Raw genomic sequence first — 19,285 nt, 5'->3', positions numbered from 1 at the left:
TGTGTGATTTCAAAGAGAATTCTGGATGAACTGTTCTTAATCTTTTTTTGTGTTCTACCCATTGCTGGCTGTCTGAATACAAAATAAAAAAGGTCATTAGGGGTTTTCATGATTCTGAACCCATTCCAAGCATTAGTTTTGCACAAAAAAACACTCCTTGGGCTAAATGGCCACAACGGCTATGGATGTTTTTAGCCCAAGGAGTGTTTTTCGTACACAGCATGTCACATGCTATTTAAAGTATAATGACATTTAGAACATTTGGCCTTATTTTGGTTTCTTAATGGAACTTTCATCAGCTGTCAAAAATTCCCCTAGGGTGGTTGTAATGTGGAATATGTTAGCAGACTCCTTTACAAACACATTGGTGAAGAAGATTCGTGGTAAGAAATTAATTCCCAGATTTTATTAATATCCTCTGACTAAATGGACATAGCCAAGTCTTATGTGATCTTGAGCAGAATAAACCAATTTTAAATGGATGGAAATTTCATGTTGCTATGATGACCCTTTTAATTTTGCGACATGACAGTCACCGAAACACACTTCCTGAAAATGTGCATACACCACCTGCAGTTTCCTTTTCACGTATAGTGCATCATGCATAGTACATAAGCCCTCTTAATACATACGTTATGGTAGCCTGGTTAATAAACCAGACCGACTCAGCCGTGCGATATTAGTCTGGTTTATTAACCAGGCTAACGTTATGGCCCCAGGATGCAAATGCAAATATCTTCCCTACCAGGAGTTTCGTCAAGAGCACCAACCAGGGCTGGGAACCACTATGCTTAACCCATTTATGTCAGAAAAGAAGAAAAAAGTCTTCTAAATCCTGACGGTTTTCTGAAAAACCTGTTTCTATATCAGTGGTGCTCAACATTTCATATCAAGGCCCCCAAAAATGATATGTAATTGCCCACCGACCCCCATCTGAAAATATGTTATTCCAGGAACCCCTCAGAACGTTCGCTCTGAAAGAATATAATATGCAAAGATTTGCGACACATTTTCAAGATTTTAAAAAAATAGCAGATCTACAAGCTCAAGTGCCGCGCTACGAGCTTGTGGATCTGCTATTTTTCAATAGCTAATTAGTATAAATGGTATAATATAATGCTTACAACACCAAAAAGGGTTCCCGTCCTGAATGGGTCAAGAGTAGCATACCAGAGCAAAAAAAACCCACTTATAACAATCTTAGTCAAAATCAATCATTCCCTTTTAATTATATAAGATGGAGCGTAGACGAGCTGGTTTTGGTGAAGTTCTAAATGGAACATGTCAGACGTTGTCACGTTAGAACGTCCACGATTTAAGATGATGCAATTACCAACATTTGATGCTGTAAATCAGGGGTTTTCAACTGGTTTTGATCCAGGGACCACCATTCTGACTAGCAGCAGCCTGGGGACCACCACTGTTGTCGGGTGGGTTCATCGTAGATCTACGATGGACCCACCCGACACAACAGTGGTGGGGCATTCATGCACCATGGGTTAAGATTGATTTTGTTTTCTTCTTACTTGTTACTCACTATTACTAATCACACTATCACAGGCTACATTCATGAGCTGGACAAAAAAAAACTATGTTTCAAAGTATTTTATTATCAAAAGTTTTACTAAAGTGTTTTTTACTTGTACTAAGCAGGACTCAAAATAAGTCTCAAAATAATAATCCATTTCAGTTAATCACCCAAACACTGAAGACACATTTGACACTTGGTGTCTTGGTGCATTTGACAGTCACACACAGAAACAGAATATATATTTTTATCTTATTCTATTTTAATAATCTTCTCTTTATTTTAACCCAACCTACAACCTGCACTACATTTTACTAGGGCCTTATACAGTACCTTTCTAACATACAGAGGGAACTGTTCATTGTGTACCGTCACTTTAAAAGCGTAATGTATACATCATCGTACGACGGTGTCACGCACCAAAAATAGCCAATCTACAAGCTCACACCGGGGCTCCACCGGGCGTGTTGCGCCTCCGTCCTGTGCGTCAAAAAACGAACCGGCCAACCGGGGCAATTTTAATGCAGTCACGCAACGCAACACAACGTGGGCAGTGGAGCCCGCACCTGGTTGCATCGCGTTGTGAGCTTGTAGCTCTGCCTTTTCGGCAACGATAGACTGAGAAGTTGCACATTGAATAGTGAATACGTCACGTATTATGTGAGACTATTCAATCGATCCGCGGCAGATATTATATAACTCTATGGCAGGGAGATTTGACTTTCCCAAACGTATTATTATGAATTGAATGAATAACTTATGGCAACGTCTTACCGTGCTTGCCTTGGGCAGCAAGCACGGTAAGCATGCATGCGTTGGGTGGAAGAGCAGGATGGTTGTTCCGCTGGCAGCTGATGACTCCGTCAGCTTTTCTTTTGGTTTATTTGACACCTTGAGCACTTGACTTTTTGAAATGTTAGATTTGACTTAAGTTATTATTATTATTTACAAACAAGTAAAAAGAGTGCAAATAAGTTTTATATTATATATTAGAAAGGTAAAAAAAAAATAAAGAAAAAAAAGGCAAAAATATAACTTTTCTGAATGCCTGGCTGCGGACCACCAGCAGTACCTCCGCGGACCACCAGGGGGCCGCGGACCACCGGTTGAAAACCCCTGCTGTAAATGCATCAGTTATTCAGCGAATCCTTTCACATCCAGTTCAGTTGACAGTACTGTACCTACGTGTGTGTGTGTGTGTGTGTGTGTGTGTGTGTGTGTGTGTGTGTGTGTGTGTGTGTGTGTGTGGAATGAGTAACTCGTGCTTTCAGACAGTGTTGTTTTTGGCAGAAAATGTCTATTTTAGTCATATATAGTCTCTCGAAACGTCACCTGAAATGTTTTAGTGTTTAGCCTAGTTTTTGTCTAAAATGTGTTTTGACGGGCCTTGTTGCCGTCATAATGGTGCATTTTGCATCCCAAAACGCAGTTTATGGTTAAGGGACGCAATAAGATTATTTTGCTAGCTTTAGTTATAATAATCATTTCTTCTTCTGTTTTCTACATGAATATAACCATATAAAATGAAATGGGAGTTAAATGCTGCAATTTGTAAAAAGAAATGGCAAAATATGACTCCTAACTTCATTGAAGTGGCACTCATAACATGTCCCTGGGACTCATCTAAAAGACCATCCCTGCATCCCGGGACTCCTTACATTGAAAACCTATTTACATCACTGACTTTCAGATCCACCCGCTCTTGCTCACCATATTCCTCAGATCTCTGTAGGGATGCAGTGCTGAAAGCAAGCCTTGTTGTTCAAGGCTTTCATTATGTTTCATTCCAGGCTGTCAATTGTAATCAAGACTTCTTTCTGTCTCTCTGTTTCTCTCTCTCTCTATATATATATATATATATCTCCTTCCTCCATCCCTTACTACTCCACTTTCCTCTCTCGCCACCCACCTTTCTCCTCTCTCCACCTCCTGCTGTCTCACTCGCTCTTTTTTTCCTTTCCCCCTGCTCTGTCTCTCTCTCTCTGTCTCTCTCTCTCTCTCTCTCTCTCTCTCTCTCTCTCTCTCTCTCTCTCTCTCTCTCTCTCTCTCTGCAGTGCTGTGTGTTCAGCAGCAGGCTGATGGGCCGTGGTCACTATGTATTTGACCGCCGATGGGACAGAATGAGACTGGCCCTGCAGAGCATGGTGGAGAGACACCTCAACGCACAAATGTGGAGGTGTGTGTGTGTGTGTGCGCGAGAACTGCACTGCTCTGGGATAATAATGAGCTGATTATGTTCATTGTGTTCAATCAGTGACCTCCAGCACAGAAGCCATTAGTTTAATTCTGACCTCTGTCCGGTTCCAACATACTGTTACTGGAGTGTATTATTGGTTTTTAGTAATGAAGGGGAATGAACAGGGGGGGGGGTGTGGGTGTGTGTGTGTGTGTGTGTGTGTGTGTGTGTGCTTACATTCCTCCATGGATGTGTGTGTGTGTGTGTGTGTGTGTGTGTGTGTGTGTGTGTGTGTGTGTGTGTGCTTACATTCCTCCATGGATGTGTGTGTGTGTGTGTGTGTGTGTGTGTGTGTGTGTGTGTGCTTACATTCCTCCATGGATGTGTGTGTGTGTGTGTGCTTACATTCCTCCATGGATGTGTGTGTGTGTGTGTGTGTGTGTGTGTGTGTGTGTGCTTACATTCCTCCATGGATGTGTGTGTGTGTGTGTGTGTGTGTGTGTGTGTGTGCTTACATTCCTCCATGGATGTGTGTGTGTGTGTGTGTGTGTGTGTGTTAACTGAAATCGTCCCGTTGTTTTTGCTCTTTCAGGAAGGTGCCGCTAGCAGCAGAAAGCCTCCTCTGTCTCTCCTCCTCTGTCTCTCCCTCCGCCACCTCGCTCACCCCTCTCCTCCCCTCCCCCACACCCGCCGAGTCTTCCTCCTCGCTCGCCTCGGACGCCCGCCCGGCCTCCTCGGCGGGTGTCTTCGCCGCGCGGGGCCCCTCGGCCCCCGTCTCCGCGGCGGGGATACCCCGGAATGGCACCGCCAACGCCCCCGGTCGGGGGCGTCCCGCCAGAGAGAGGGAGGACTCGGCGGCGGACGCCAAGAAGAGGAGGCCCGCCGCGTACCCCTCGTCTCCGTCTTTGTCGTCGTCTTCGTCGCTCTCGTCTTCCTCTTCTTCCTCTCCGAACGTCGACGGCCACAAGAGGAACGGCGGCAGCGACCATCCGGCGTTCCCCCCGGGCAGGGGGGGGGGCTCGGCGGCCGGCCACCCCCGCAGGAAGGGCCCCGGGCGCGGGGGAAGCTATCCAGGGAGCAGGGGAGAGGCCTGGCTGTCCAGGACAGATGGAGGTCAAAGCCACAGTGCTCAGAACAGGTGGGTGGTCAACAATGCTTGAAAAAGTACTCAAATGTTTTGCTTAAGTAAAAGTATCAATACCGGATATAGAATTAAAAGTCGGGAATTCAAAATGTACTTGAGTAAAAGTACAAAAGTATGTAGTAATGTACTGAAAGTACCAAAAGTAAAAGTAGTCATTGTGCAGAATGTCCAATTGGCAATTTCAAGTTTTCAATTGCCTAAAACTCTTAAAATAGCACAAGGCAAAGGTGAACAACATAATAACAATATAAGGTCTAAATGTTCCACGAATGGTCAAAGCCATAGTACTCGGAAGACGATCTTGCTCTCCTATCAACCAACCACAAAAACATGCAGGCTAAAAACGGACAGGCTTAACAACTTTAGCGGACGTAGAATACGCACGTCGACAGGCTGGGTGCTGGACTAAATAAACTTCAGTGGGTATTGGATGGAGCCCGGTCATCATGACCTGATGACCTGGTCAGCCAGACGGGTTGGACTCGGTATCAACGGCTCCAGAACACAAGTGTTGTGTGTCAACTCCACCCCCACACAACCCGTCATTATTGATGAGGAACCACTTGAGTTCAAAAATAGCAGACCCTGGCCCAGGCCGTAGCGTAACGGTCTGGGCACCGGACTGGTGATCCAGTCGCGGTGTGCCGCGGGTTCGACTCCCGGACCCGACACGGCCTTTACCGCATGTCATCCCCCCATCTCTCTCCCGTTTCCTGTCAGCCTACTTTCTATCCCTTAAAAAATCAATAAAGGCGTAAGCCGCAAAAAAATATATGAGCTTGTAGAGCTTGTAGATCTGCTATTTTTAAATAGCTAAAGCATAACATGATGCTGACACCAAAATGGGTGCCCGGTCAGAATGGGTTAAAACCAAGATGCTCCTATACAACAGCAATGTAAAGTCTGTTCTGCTGTACAGCACTGCATCCCTACCCAGACCTGGCGAGTAATTAAATCAGACGTGAGGGAAATTGAAGTGTTCCACAACCGATGCCACCGGGCGAATATGCCAGATCTTTTGGCCAAATGAAATCTCTAATAATGAACTGTATAAACAAACAGGGAGGAAGTAATAGTACTCGGAAGAACTGATTGACCTGAACAGACGACCAATAGTCATTTTTATCTTGACTGCGGTCGAGGAAGGTGACGAGAATAAGCAGTTCACTAAGGCCTCTTTTAGACGGCGACCATCTCCATATAACACGTCAAAGTCCCGTTGCGTTCTCATTTTTTCTTACCCTTTACACGAGAACGCACACGTTATGATATGATGTGCTATTATGCTATACTGTCGCTAGGTGGCGATAACGGGCTGCCAAATAGACAGGTCACCCACGTACAAGAAGAAGAAACCTTCACGCAAGCCTGCGCAACACGGCTCTGGGCGCGCCACGGGATGGTATATATTTTATAATACATTAGGCTACATAAACGCTGCTGCCGCGGCTGCCGTCTATCACAAGGCTTTTTATTTACATCATGGTTTTACATTCAACATCGCTGATGAGCAGCACTTTGTAGGCGAGGAGGGAGGCTTGTTCAGGAACTCCATTATATCATAATGATATGGCTCTGCATCAATGTAATAAACATATGCGCTGTGAGCCAACATGAGCCATGATGTCATAAGTTTTGCGGATTCACCGTTTTGCCTGTTTATATGGAGACCATAGGAAACGGTGTTCTGAATGATTTCCACTCTGGAAGGCGGTTTCACTTCGATGCGTTTTCACCTCCTGAGAACACCGTTCTCGTCTAAATGACAGCGCTAAACGGTACTTTATTTTGCCGTTTTTTATGAACACCATCCTCGTGTAAATAGCACCTAAGTCACTAACAAGTCACCTGGAAGATGGGACAAAATTGACTGTATTGAATTTAAATAGATTGTACCGAGTTTAAATTTGCAGTCGTGAATTAAAATTGACTACTGAATTTAACCCATTCTGACCGGGCACCCATTTTGGTGTCGGCATCATGTTATGCTTTAGCTATTGAAAAATAGCAGATCTACAAGCTCATATCGCGCCACCGAGTGGCGCGATACGAGCTTGTAGGTCTGCTATTTTTTGAAAAATCGAAGAACGACTGACATTTTTTTAATCTGATCTCAGGTCAGAATGGGTTCATCAGACCAGTGTGTGTCCGGCGGAAACCTCGTATGAATTTGATCAGGTCAGAATGGGTTAAAAAAGAATCACACCCGTGTGAAGTAAGTTGTGCAACTCCCCTGGGGGGGTCCCCGGAACTTCCAGACCCGCAGGCCCAGGGCGCCGGCCCGGTTCCAGCGAGCCGCCTGTGTCCGAAACGGTTGATAAATGACAGAGTTACCATGTGGGGGTCCCCAGGCGGTCCCTCTACTGTACTGTACTGCCACAGCGTACTGTACTGTCACACCCGAAATCATCATATATATATATACAGTTAAAATGTGTATGGCTGTGCAACAGTGACACTTAGGCCCCTTTTCCACTATGGGGTGGAACCAGAACCAGAACCAGAACTTTCCAGGACCCAGAACTACCAAGAACCATGTGTAGTTCCAGAACCAAGTTCTGCTTCCGTTTCCATATAACCAGAACCCAGAACCTGTTAAGTCTGCCCCCCCCCCCCCCCCCCATTAAATAATGACTGGTTATTATTCAACAGTGGTGGAAAGTACCTATGTATATAGTATTGTACTTAAATACATTTCGGCCATTTGAAAATAGACAATCTACAAGCTCGATGAGACACGTGAGCTTGTAGATTGTCTATTTTCAAATTTATTTGCTTTATTGTACTTTTTTAAACCAATAATATGAACATATTTTTATATGCCACATGTGCCACAGCTGTGGCAGCCACATGCCACAGCTGTCACATATATTTCCTATACATAATAGATATACTGTATATGCACATACTGTAGTTTATATGAACATGGATATATGCAGCATACATTATATATAGGCTATATTTGCCGATATGGATTTCATTTCCATGTGGGGAGTGGGACAACAGTAAAACACCCGTTTTAAATGCATTCGACCAGTTGTTCTCCAACCTTTACCTGTCTACAATATTTTGCTTAAACTGCAAGAGAAAAATATATATCATATAGGCTATAGCTCATATGATAAATGATAACCCACCTTTTGAATATAGCATTTAACATTGTGTGGGTTGCAATTATAGTGCCTCTTGAGCAGATTGAGCAAATTGTGCCATAACATCCAGTCCAGTTGTAATGTCAATATCAAGAAATGTGCAAATACAAATCATTTAACCGTTGTGCTAGTTGAATTTAATTCTTCCAATGTGTAGTATTGTGTACAGCACATTTCTAGTAATGATATGCCTAATGCCTTGCCCTGAAAAAGAAAGAAAATTCTGTTCTGGCAATTTAGAATAGATTATATGGCGCTCTCGCGCGCGAGCACACGCACGCAAACACATACACGCACGCAAACACATACACATACACACACGCACACACACACATCTGCAGTTAGCCTAGCTGTTAGCTGTAGTGTAGAACAACAACTGCAAGCAAACAACTCGTCGCGACAGCTTTATGGCTCTCTCTCTCTCTCCCTCACGCACACACAAGCTCTGTCTCTCCCTCTCTCGTGGCCATAGTGTTTCTGTGTGCTTTTCCAGGTTATTTTTATGTGTGTCCGCTGTCGCTGTGTCGCACTTAGGAGTTTAAAATGTGCGCTGTTGTGTTGTGTGCGCTTGTCCTCGCTCCGGTCTCCTCAGTGCTCAGAGTGCTGTCACCTCAGCTCGACCAATCGAGAGCAGCAGCGCTGCTGGCCCCGCCCATAGGTTCCCAGAACTCAGCGTTAGTACTACCTCAAAAGCAGGGCCGAAAAAAGGTTCTGAGAACCTGGTCTGAAACCGTGCCGTACCGCGCTGTGCGCTGTGGAAACAAACCCAGAACTAAAAAAAATAGGTTCAGGTTCTGGATAGTTCTGGTTCCACCCCATAGTGGAAAAGGGGCCTTAGTTGTGAAAACAAACTATTTTCGTGCTCGGACAGACCCAGCCAGGGACAGTGAGGGGCGCTCTTATCGTCATGCATCATCTCATTCTGGCCAATCACAATTTGCGTCCTCACTTATCCGTCTTCACTTTTGTCTTCAATGTTTGTGTGTTTACACAAACCCAGAAAGCTGGGCATAGAAAATGTTTACCGTGACTCTACAGAATTACAATTTTTCTGTATTGTGTTGAGTTTAAATTGCCTGTATTCAAATTGACTTTTGAGTTTAGAGTGACCGATTTAAGATTTGACTGATTGAGTGGAGTTTTTCTGCCACCACCGGCGACAGCCATGGCATTGTTAAGTCACCATGATATCATGTTCTCGTGAACATGATATCTCAGGGACGCCTGGAGGGAATTCAATCACACAGATGTTACATAAACGTCCACTCAGCCTCAACGGCAAGGAACAGAACATTCGAAGTCGAAGTTCAGGGTCACCAAAAAGCATGTTTTTGGACCCAACTCAAAATGTAATTAATTTAAAAGTAATTATGACAAGATTTCACACGAATGTATAATGGTGTAAAATTATTAAATTATAAGATTTTGTTGGTCAAGGATCAAGGCCACGATGATCTGGGGGAAACAATCAGACATGTCAATATAGTAACGTGCATACAACAAGCATACATTTTCAAATTCCAGACTTCCAGAATTGACAGACATGGATGTAAACATCAACAGGTCGGTTGGTTGGCGGCACACAACCAAGTATTTGTAGTTTGTTATTTCCTTATTAAATCAGACGAAGCTATGGCACGCTGCACAGAAAGATCCTCCAAGGAGGAGACTAATGGGCTTCAGTCCTACTAAAGGACTTGGCATGCACTGCAAGCAACCACTAAATCATACCATGTTCAAGGACCGCCCAAATTGATATGTACTAGGCCACGGACCACCCATTTGGAAAGATTCTGTGCCCGGAAATCCCACATTTGTTGTTAGAAGAGATTGCATAATTCTGCAAATTCCTCTACTGTACATGTACAGTAGGTGTAGAGAGAGAAACCTATGATAATTCTTACACATTCTCTCACTGGGAATAATGGCTTTTACTTTGTCAAATTAACCACTTTCAACCGGGTGTCCATATTTGTCGTTCAAGCTTTTATTTTTATTTTATTTTCAAAATGTAATTAAAAAAAAAAAAGCGACAAAAATAACACATCCACATGGTCACAACATGTGACGATGTGATGCATTGTGACGTTGTGCCATTAAACATTTGGTGCAACCACTTCATTACGGAGCTTTGTGTGTCTCTGGCTGTCTGGCTGGGTCTGTCCGAGCACGAAAATAGCATTTGGTTGGTCTTCAGAACCAAGTGTCACTGTTGTTGTGCAGCCTAACACACACATATTAACTGTATATATGATGATGTCAGGTGTGACAGTACAGTACAGGGACAGTACAGTAGAGGGACCCCCACACGGTAACTCTGTCATTTCTCAACCGTTTCGGACCTGGGGCGGCTCGACGGAACCGGCCCGGCCCCCTGGGCGCGTTCCTGGGGGTCTGGACCACGCGGTAACTGTCATTTCTCGACCATTTCGTTCCTGCAGGTCTGGAAGTTCCGGGCACCCCCCGGGGACCCCCACACCACTTACTTCACACGGGTGTGATTTTTTTTTTTAAAGTATAATAGCGCTTAAGCCGCTTAAGTGGTTAAACTATTTCTCGCTCTGCTACGGACCCCCCGGCAAGGACCCCTGCAGGGTCTCTGGACCCCACTTTGAACACACACCAGTTAAACTTGAGCAAAAAAATAATAAGCGACTGTTCATTTTCTCCATTCTATCTCATTCTCTGTGAGAGCTCAATTGACAGACTAAGCATTAGCATAATTGTATTAGCATAATTGTAATCCGCTCTAGCCTGACCAGTTGGATGTCACTGCAGACTTGTTTTTTCCCATGTTGTTCTGAAATACATCGAATCACACCTGTTACCAAACGGTCAGCTTCGAGGCAGTGTTGATTTTGACAGCAAATTTTGGTTTAGTTTTAGTCATTCTTTTGAATAATTTAGTTATTGTCATGTTTTAGTCATCTGAAATGCATTAGGGTTAGTCTAGTTTTGGTCTAGTCTACTAAATATCGTAAGATTTTAGTCGACTAAATCTACAGTTGATTTTCTCGACTAAAATGTGTTTTGGCAGGCCTTGATGGCATATTTTGCACTGAAAATAGACTATCTACAAGCTTGTAGATCTGCTATTTTCAGAGCGCAACACCCGAACGCAACCAACCGTAAAATGACTTGTCTTTTTCTTTTACTGGATCTATTCTCCACTAGTCCCTCCCAAACATTTCAATCTAGTCTTTATTTGTTGATGAATCAAATAAATATATGTTTTAGTCATCATAGCTTAGTTTTTATTTCGTTTTTATTCGGTTTTCATCAGTGAAAAAAAGAAGATTTCCGTCATAGTTTTAGTCGACGAAATCACTTCTGGGTTGCATCAAATTATAGACTGTTACCAAACAGTCAATATTTTACGCGGCGCCTCAAAGTTTTAATCTTCCAGTGACAACAGCCTCATTATGTCACAGCAGGTCATAATTATGGCATAGTAAATCTCTGTGACATATTGCGCAACAGCTCTTCTCCACCTTGTATCTCCTTGTTTTGTCTGTGGGCTTTCTGAGGACTCTGGGGAACGGTAGCATTTTAGACCGTGTCGTTTTTAAATGTGTATCATTCTGGAACGCAGAACCCTGACTTTGTAGTTTTGAACAAATACAGGTCTAGAACCTTGACTTCCAAGTGTAGAACCATCATGTTCGGCCTTCAAATCCAGTGCTATACTTCGCTGATCAGAGCAAAGGTCAGCGAGTTATGGCCATCGGTCTTTTCTTCTCTTTTTTTTGTCCCACGATTTTGCAACCAATTTATTTCACCCAGTGTCAATTATCTAATGTAATCCTGGGCGCTACACTTCCTGTGGCAACCTGGGGGGGGGGGCAGCGGACTGACCTCATGCTTCCTTCTATGCACGAGGAGTCCAAGCTGTTTCTTTTCACCTGACGGGGGGGAGTTTCCCCGGCCGGACGTAGCGCGTGGAATGAACGACCAGTTCCTTTCCCCTCCATCAGGCTGGCCAGGGGGAGGCAGTTTAGAGACCAGGATTACTGCATGTTTTTTGTGAGGGTACCTACCCTATAGGGGACACGGGGAGAACATGCAAACTCCACACAGAAAGGCCCTTTCGATCGTAAACACTGCTGTAACTCTGCTGTAGCGCCCCATATTTGTGTGATTCTCATGGCCGACCCGTGAACATCGTTTCTGCCACGTTACGTTTGTGGCGTCCACCAATTTCAACATAGGATGCAAATTCTAAAACCTTGACTTTGCAACCTTTTTAACAAACAGAATTCTAGAGCCCACTAACTTGTGCTGATGCCACCTCCAGCCTGGAACACCCCAGCAGCACAACCACCACCAGCGCCCCCTACTCCTCCCCCAGCAAGGACCAGACCTCCTCCACCCACAGCCCTTCAGGAGGAGGATCGGACGGGAAGAAGAGGCGCAGTCCCGGCTCGTACGGGGGAAGGACCAGCAAGCTGAGCCGGGCGGGAGGCCTGGAGAGCCTCCTCAGGAAGGGAAACGGGACCGGGAGCATACTGGCCTCAGGGCCCGACTCACCCCGACAGGTACATTCTCTCTCTCTCATTGTTTTGTGTTTGTGTCGTCGTCTCTCTCTCACTTTCTCTTAACCCTGGTCCTTTATAGATTTTACACACACACACACACACACACAGCAATGCTCTGATCAGTCCCTGAAAATGTACATTTGTTTTATCTTCACAATGGTAATGTTTTATTTTTTTATATAAACACCTGCAGAAGAATGGTTAAAGTACAGTTTAAGCAGACCTGCAGTTTTCCGGGAGTTTTCCTTATTTCTTTCCCCAGATATGTGGTGCATGATTATTAAATGTCTTAAGGAAAATAACTAAACTGATAAGACATGTATTTTGGCCCTAAACTACTCGATGCTTTATAAAATATCAGAGGTATTTTGAAATAAATTATTTGACCGACAGAGAGAGACAATGTAAAGATCTAAGAACTAGAGTCATATATGCTCCCCTTAGAACTCTAGAGCAGCAGCGTTCCGAATTAGCTGCAGTGATCGATTATTTTTAGGGAGACCTGTAAATATATATACACAGTTACAGTGTACTGTGCACTGCACTGTACAGTAGTTGGGTCTACTGAAGATGAATGCATGTACAAGTTTTTCTAAATCCTCCTGAGACACAAGTCCTAGTCTGACTTTGTAATGGTATTAATGTGGCTGTTGAAAGCAAGGCTTTTGCACACCTACAAGCGACGGGTGCGTAGGGGAAGGACAACCGACGTCAAAACACCCGCACACTGTCTTCAAATGCAGTGAAAAACGTTTTTAACAGGGAACCAGCAACGTTTCCGCCTATACGGCCTTCATCAGGTTGTCTTCCAAAGATAGCCTGCTGCTGGTTCCCTATTAAAGTTTTTCACTGCATGTGCGGGTGTTTTTTTCTTTTTCATTAATGTGGCTGTTAAAATTCAGGTCTGAGTCCATGACTACACCAAAGGTTTTTGGCTTGGGTTCTGTTTTTTAACATTACCGATTGAAGCTGAGCGCTGACTTTTAAGGGCCTGTAATAAATCACAATCTTCATGCTTCTCTATCCTGTGGATCACTACAGAATAATGCTAATACCAGCGGTGGGAAAAGTACTCAAAAGTATTAATACTGGGCCCGGACGGTTGGCTCAACCGTCTGGGCACCTAGGCTACTGAGCCAGCCTGACGGCGTGCCGCGGGTTCGACTCCCGATCCCGACGGCCTTAAATTCCTGCGTGTCTTCCCCCCCATCTCTCTCCCCATTTCCTGTCAGTCTACTTTCAACCTATCAATAAAGGCAGAAAAAGCCGAAAAAAGAAAAAAAATTGTATTAATTACAACTTGTAAAAGTCTGGAATTCAAAATGTACTTCAATAAAAGTACAAAAGTATTGGCATCAAAATCTACTTGGAGTACCAAAAGTAAAGTGCTCATTATGCAGAATGTCCCATTTAAAGTTTTCAAATGAGTAAGGGGAATCTTTTGAAAATAGCAGATCTACAAGCTCACAATGTGTCACACACATCGTAGTTCGGCTATTTTCAAAATGTATATAGGGCTGAAGTATGTTTCCTAATAATAAACAGTTTTCAAATAAATGTAGTGGGGTAAAAGTACAATATTTGGATCCGAGATGTAGTGGAGTAGAAGTAAAAGTACTGAGAATTGGAAATACTCAAGTAAAGTACTCTCTCTAGGTCGTATAGTACAAATACCCCAAAATGTTACTCAAGTACAGTACTTAAATCAATTTACTTGGTTACTTGGTTACTGGCTAATACCAATACTTTGTTTTGTCTTGTACTTTCTGCTAGGCCAAACTGCATCACTGACCCCAGCCAACCCCAAACCTTGCACTCCGCCTCAATACCGTCGCCCCGATTCACATCGTAAACATGACGGTTTCACACTTCTGCTGCAACGACTTCTGGGGACCCGGCGTCGTTTATAGGAATCCGACAACACTGGCTCTGTTTCATTACTAACGTGCGTGCCCTTATTTGGTCCGCTTTTAACGTCGCCCTCGGTGATGGTGGCGGTTGGATGAAATTCTGCCAGGGGTCACGCTGTGGTTATATGGCCTTTTCACAACGGGACATGTTAAATCCACCAAAACACTTCTGGAACTCTCTGGGACGGGAATTTTCGCTTCGGTTTTTCAAAGTTTTTCAATCGGGATTGATGATTTTCTACCGTGGCTTTGGCTACACCATTTCCTGGTTGAGGCCCGACTTCTGTTTTCCTGTATTTGGTTAGGTGACCAGGAAGCTGCCTCTGTTTCATGGGAGTTTGAACATCGAAGGACCCGTCGACACTGTGGGCTGTAGAACTACACATCAGTTATATGAAGATCTAACGCTCGGCAGTTCGCTATGGGACACGTCCAATCTTGGGCGCGGACAACATAACTGCCCCGCTTATATCTCTTATATAACCACGGTTACTGCGTAACCTCCAGTTATCCTGCTCTTGTTTATTCTGCTCTCTCTCTCTCTCTCTCTCTCTGTGTCAGTCTTTTCTCTATCTATCCATGTTCTGTGGATGCCTTCCTCTCTCCATCCAGCATGCCTGTGTTCAAAGTGCACTTAACCCTTTACTTATTCCCACTCTCCCTCTCTCTTCCCCTCTCCTCCCTCTCATCAACTCCAGACCAATGTCTCTCCATATTACCAGGCCCAGCCAGGGCCTGTTGGTACAAGGGAAGTTATCGATCATACCAGACAACACACAGACACTCGTCTCTATTAAGCTCGTTGCATTTCAATGAAGCAAGAAAATCAGGGCTTTTTCGAGGATCGTTCCCGCCATTTATTTCTCCTTTGCCTTTGTTTTTAAATGTTGCAAGAAACGCAAAAACAATTATTTGTGTGTCAGGACTTGCATCCGAGACGGAATTATTATTATAATTATTATTACGATGGTGTTGGATATTGTTTGTTTTGTTGGGTTATTTTTTGGTTTTTGTATAATAATTTATCATTTCCTAAGTGATTGTTGCTGTTTGTTTGTTTTGTTTGTTTTTCTTTTCTAACATAGGAGACATTTTGAGCAACAAAAAAATATTACGGCATTTTTTTGACAAAAGAAGTTGAAAGTATTATGACAGAAGTTTGTATCGTTTGAAATGTGTACATACGTTTTATTATTTTTGTATTTATTAATTTGTGTCCCCTTTTTACTAAAGATAATTAGCTAAAGATGGTGTATTTTAATAGAGGCCTATGTTTCATAATCTTGTAGAAATGGACCCCATGGTCTCACAGGTTGGTTGTAGCTAATGAACCTTTTAGTGGGACTGCCATGGAATGTCTGTAAAGCAGTGCTTCTCAAAGTGGGGATCCCCTTGAAGGGGTTTCAGGCAAAGATTTGAGTTAAAAACGGCCGCTGTGTAAGCATATGTTCAAAGGTATGCGCCACATTTTCACATTGCCTCGCGGTGAGCTTGTACATCTGCTATCTTTCAACACTTTGAAAGAAATTCTTGAAGATGTTTGAAAATGTTTTAATGGTTTTGAATTTCCCTAACACAAGTCTTCTTTTCTGGGAGTCCCTGGCACAAAACAATTTAGTGTCTGCGGCCAAATATTTATCAATTTGGGGGACCTTGGCATGAAAAGGTTTGAGAACTACTGATTTAGAAGGCATTTGTAGAATCTAGCTCGGTTAGTAAAGCAGTAGTAGTTATTTTTCATTTCAAGAACCCCCAGTTTGGTATGCATTTAGCCACAGACCCTCACAACTCTGAGAGTGTACAAACGGCAAGGAACCCTTACAGGTCACAGACTTGTTGTTTCCTAATTGTTGTGGCTCTATTTTGTTGGTTCCAAACATTTCCACATTGCCAACAAACCCACTGATGCACCCAGAGACTTTGGATGTACGCAGATCAAAGAAACGGATTGTCCACAGGTTCAATGTCATTTTTGGTTGCATTTACTTTCCTTTCGAAGTGCAGTGATACATTACAATACAAACATTCTCTCTTCCGTATGGCATGATCTCTGTGCTGTGCTGTCTTTCTCTGTCTATCTGCGTACATCCAAAGTCTCTGGGTGCATCAGTGGGTTTGTTGGCAATGTGGAAATGTTTGGAACCAACAAAGAGCCACAACATAGTAAAACTGAGTCCTGTTGGATTTAGATGTATTGGTTTTTCTCTACCCCGAGTAGCAGACTTTGTCACGGAAACAGCTGTCTCAACAACCTTCCTTCCCTTTCTAGCTTTAACAGGAGCATCACCTGATTTCTCCTCTTCGACATCCTGGGCAGGTTCAGGTTTTTCTTCTGGCTCCTCTGAAACAATCTCCACTTCTTTGATGACGATTCCAGATCTTTCCACACTTTGTTTGGGTTTATCTGTGGTGATGGTAAGCGGCTTGTCCTGGACCTCCGTCGAGTCAGTTGGCAGTACACTCTTGGTCTCTTGCTTGATCTTCCTCCCCCCTCTTTTGGGTCTCTCAGCAGGAATGATCGCTTCCTCGTGTGGCTCTTCAGTCTCCACAGCCTCTGGCAAATCCTGTTTAGCTTTCCTTCCTCTTCATCTTGTTTTCAGAACTGGTGTCTCACTCTTCTTAATGGCAGTGGAGGTATCGGCAGTCTGAACATCACCTGTGTTCTCTTCTTGGACATCATCCTGGGTATGTTCATCAGGTTTGTCCTCTGGCTCCTCTGAAATGATCACCTCTTTTACGAGCACTTCTTCATTCATCGTGCTTCCTTTCTTCCTCCCTCGTTTAGGCTTCTCGGCTGGGAGAGTCTCAGGCAACTCCTGTTTAACCTTTCTCCCTCTTCCTCTTGTTTTGAGAACAGGCATCTCTTTCTCCTCCATGGCAGTGGAAGATTGAACATCATCTAATTTCTCCTCTGGGACATCATCCTTGGCAGGTTCAGCCTCCAACATGATCTCCACTTCTTTGACAACTGTTGCCGTTTTAGCTCTGCCCCCTCGTTTGGGTTTCTCTGTGGCCAGTGTGAGCTGTATGTCCTGGGCGTCTGTAGATTCAGGAGGCGCTACAACTTGGCTATCCTGCTTGATTTACCTCCCTCCTCCTTCTCAGCTGGGATGACGACAGTTTCCTCAGGTTGGATGACGACAGCTTCCTCATGTGGGATGACCTCTTGAACCTCAACAGCCTCCTGCTTGGTTTTCCTCCCTCCTCGCCGTGGCTTCTCAGCTGGGATGACAACGACTTCCTCGTGCGAGATGATGAGAGCTTCCTTGTGTACCTCTTGAGTCTCAACAGCCTCAGGCAATTCCTGTTCTGCCTTCCACCCTCTTCCTCTTGTTTTCAGAACCGGTAGCTCAATTTTCTTAATGGCAATGGAGGTAGTGGCAGGTTTTTCCTTTTGGCTCCTCTGAAATAACCTCTGTTAAGAGTGTTTGTTCTTTCACTGTGGTTCCTTTCTTTGACGTCTCTGTGGCGATGGTGAGCGGTTTGTCCAGGACCTCTGTAGATTCATGAGTCACAACACTCTTTGTTTCCGGCTTGATCTTCCTTCCTCTTCTAGGCTTCTCAGCTGGGACAGCCTCCTCGTGTGCCTCTTGAGTCTCAGCCAAATCCTCTTTAGCCTTTCTCCCTCTTCCTCTCGTTTTGAGAACGGGCATCTCCCTCTCCTCAATGGCAGTGGAAGATTGAGCATCACCCAATTGCTGGTCATCATCTACTGGCAGAGATGGGTTGTTCTCGGCTTCAATAGGGATCTCTTGCACCACCTCAACATTGTTTCCAGAAACGGGGACAATGGTCTCAACCTCTGGTTCTTGCGATGCATTAGTTCCCACAGTGGTGGTGGGATGTTGAGATGATTGCTGGTCATCTTCTGCTGGCCAGAGATGTGTTGTTCTCAGCTTCAATAGGGATCTCTTGCACTACCTCAGCATCGTCCACAGAAAAAGGGAGACTGGTCTCAACCTCTGGTTCTTGTGATGCATCCGTTTCCACAGGGACAGTGGAGGTGAGTTGTTTAGATGCTTGCTGCTCATCTTCTTTTTTATTTTTATTTATTTTTTTATCCCACGATTTTGTAACCCAGTTTTCTTTTCACCAAGTGCCAATTATCTAATAATCCTGGGTGCTACACTTCCTCTGCCAACCTGGGGGGGCAGCGGACTGACCTCATGCCTCCTTCTATGCATGAGGAGTCCAAGCTGCTTCTTTTCACCTGACAGAGGGGAATTTCCCCGGCCGGACGTAGCGCGTGGAAGGGACACGTTATTCCGACCAGTTCCTTTCCCCTCCATCAGGCGCCCCGGCTGGCCAGGGGGAGGTAGTTTTAGAGACCAGGATTACGGCATGTTTTTGTGAGGGTATCTACCCTAGGGGACACGGGGAGAACATGCAAACTCCACACAGAAAGGCCCTATCGCCAACCCCGCCTCGGGTATGGGCACTGATGACGCGGAGGAGGGAACATGCCGCCAGCGCCCACAGCGTCCCCAGCGGGAATCGAACCCAGGACCTTCTAGCTGTGAGGCGACAGCACTACCAACTGTGCCACCGTGCTCATCTTCTGCTGGCAGAGATGTGTTATTCTCATCTTCAACAGGGATCTCTTTCACCATCTCGACATAGTCCGCAGAAACGGGGACAATGGTTTCAACCTCTGGTTCTTGTTGTGACTCGTTTGATTCATTCTGTGGGTGCAATTCACCATAACCCTCAATTGTCGCCATTTGTGCACAGTCATTAGTCAGAGGCTCCTCCATGAGTTTGTGAGTTCTCCACCGAGGTCCACAACAGGTTCAGCCATTTGCTTTGGGGTCTTCATCATTCTCTTCACTCCACTGAGACA

The 19,285-nt window shown here is 44.5% G+C and overlaps 1 protein-coding gene across 3 annotated transcripts in view; it reads left to right on the top strand.

Moving 5' to 3' along the window:
- Window positions 1–16,440, top strand: part of atxn7l1 (ataxin 7-like 1) — a 70,822-nt gene extending 54,382 nt beyond the window's left edge. For 2 of the 3 annotated variants that reach the window (XM_083758167.1, XM_083758165.1), the window contains 4 exons: window positions 3,583–3,704; window positions 4,297–4,842; window positions 12,295–12,535; window positions 14,309–16,440. In XM_083758167.1, the coding sequence (XP_083614293.1) occupies window positions 3,583–3,704; window positions 4,297–4,842; window positions 12,295–12,535; window positions 14,309–14,326 (927 nt within the window). In that variant the 3' untranslated portion in view covers window positions 14,327–16,440. Of the gene's footprint in view, window positions 1–3,582; window positions 3,705–4,296; window positions 4,843–12,254; window positions 12,536–14,308 lie in introns of those variants that run through there. The other variant, XM_083758166.1, reaches the window with a different exon arrangement.
- The last annotated feature ends 2,845 nt before the right edge of the window (window positions 16,441–19,285 follow it).

Source organism: Protomyctophum parallelum (assembly GCF_964188405.1).
Source record: "Protomyctophum parallelum genome assembly, chromosome: 22".
Classification (NCBI taxonomy): domain Eukaryota; kingdom Metazoa; phylum Chordata; class Actinopteri; order Myctophiformes; family Myctophidae; genus Protomyctophum; species Protomyctophum parallelum.
This window is presented reverse-complemented; position numbering and strand designations above follow the sequence as displayed.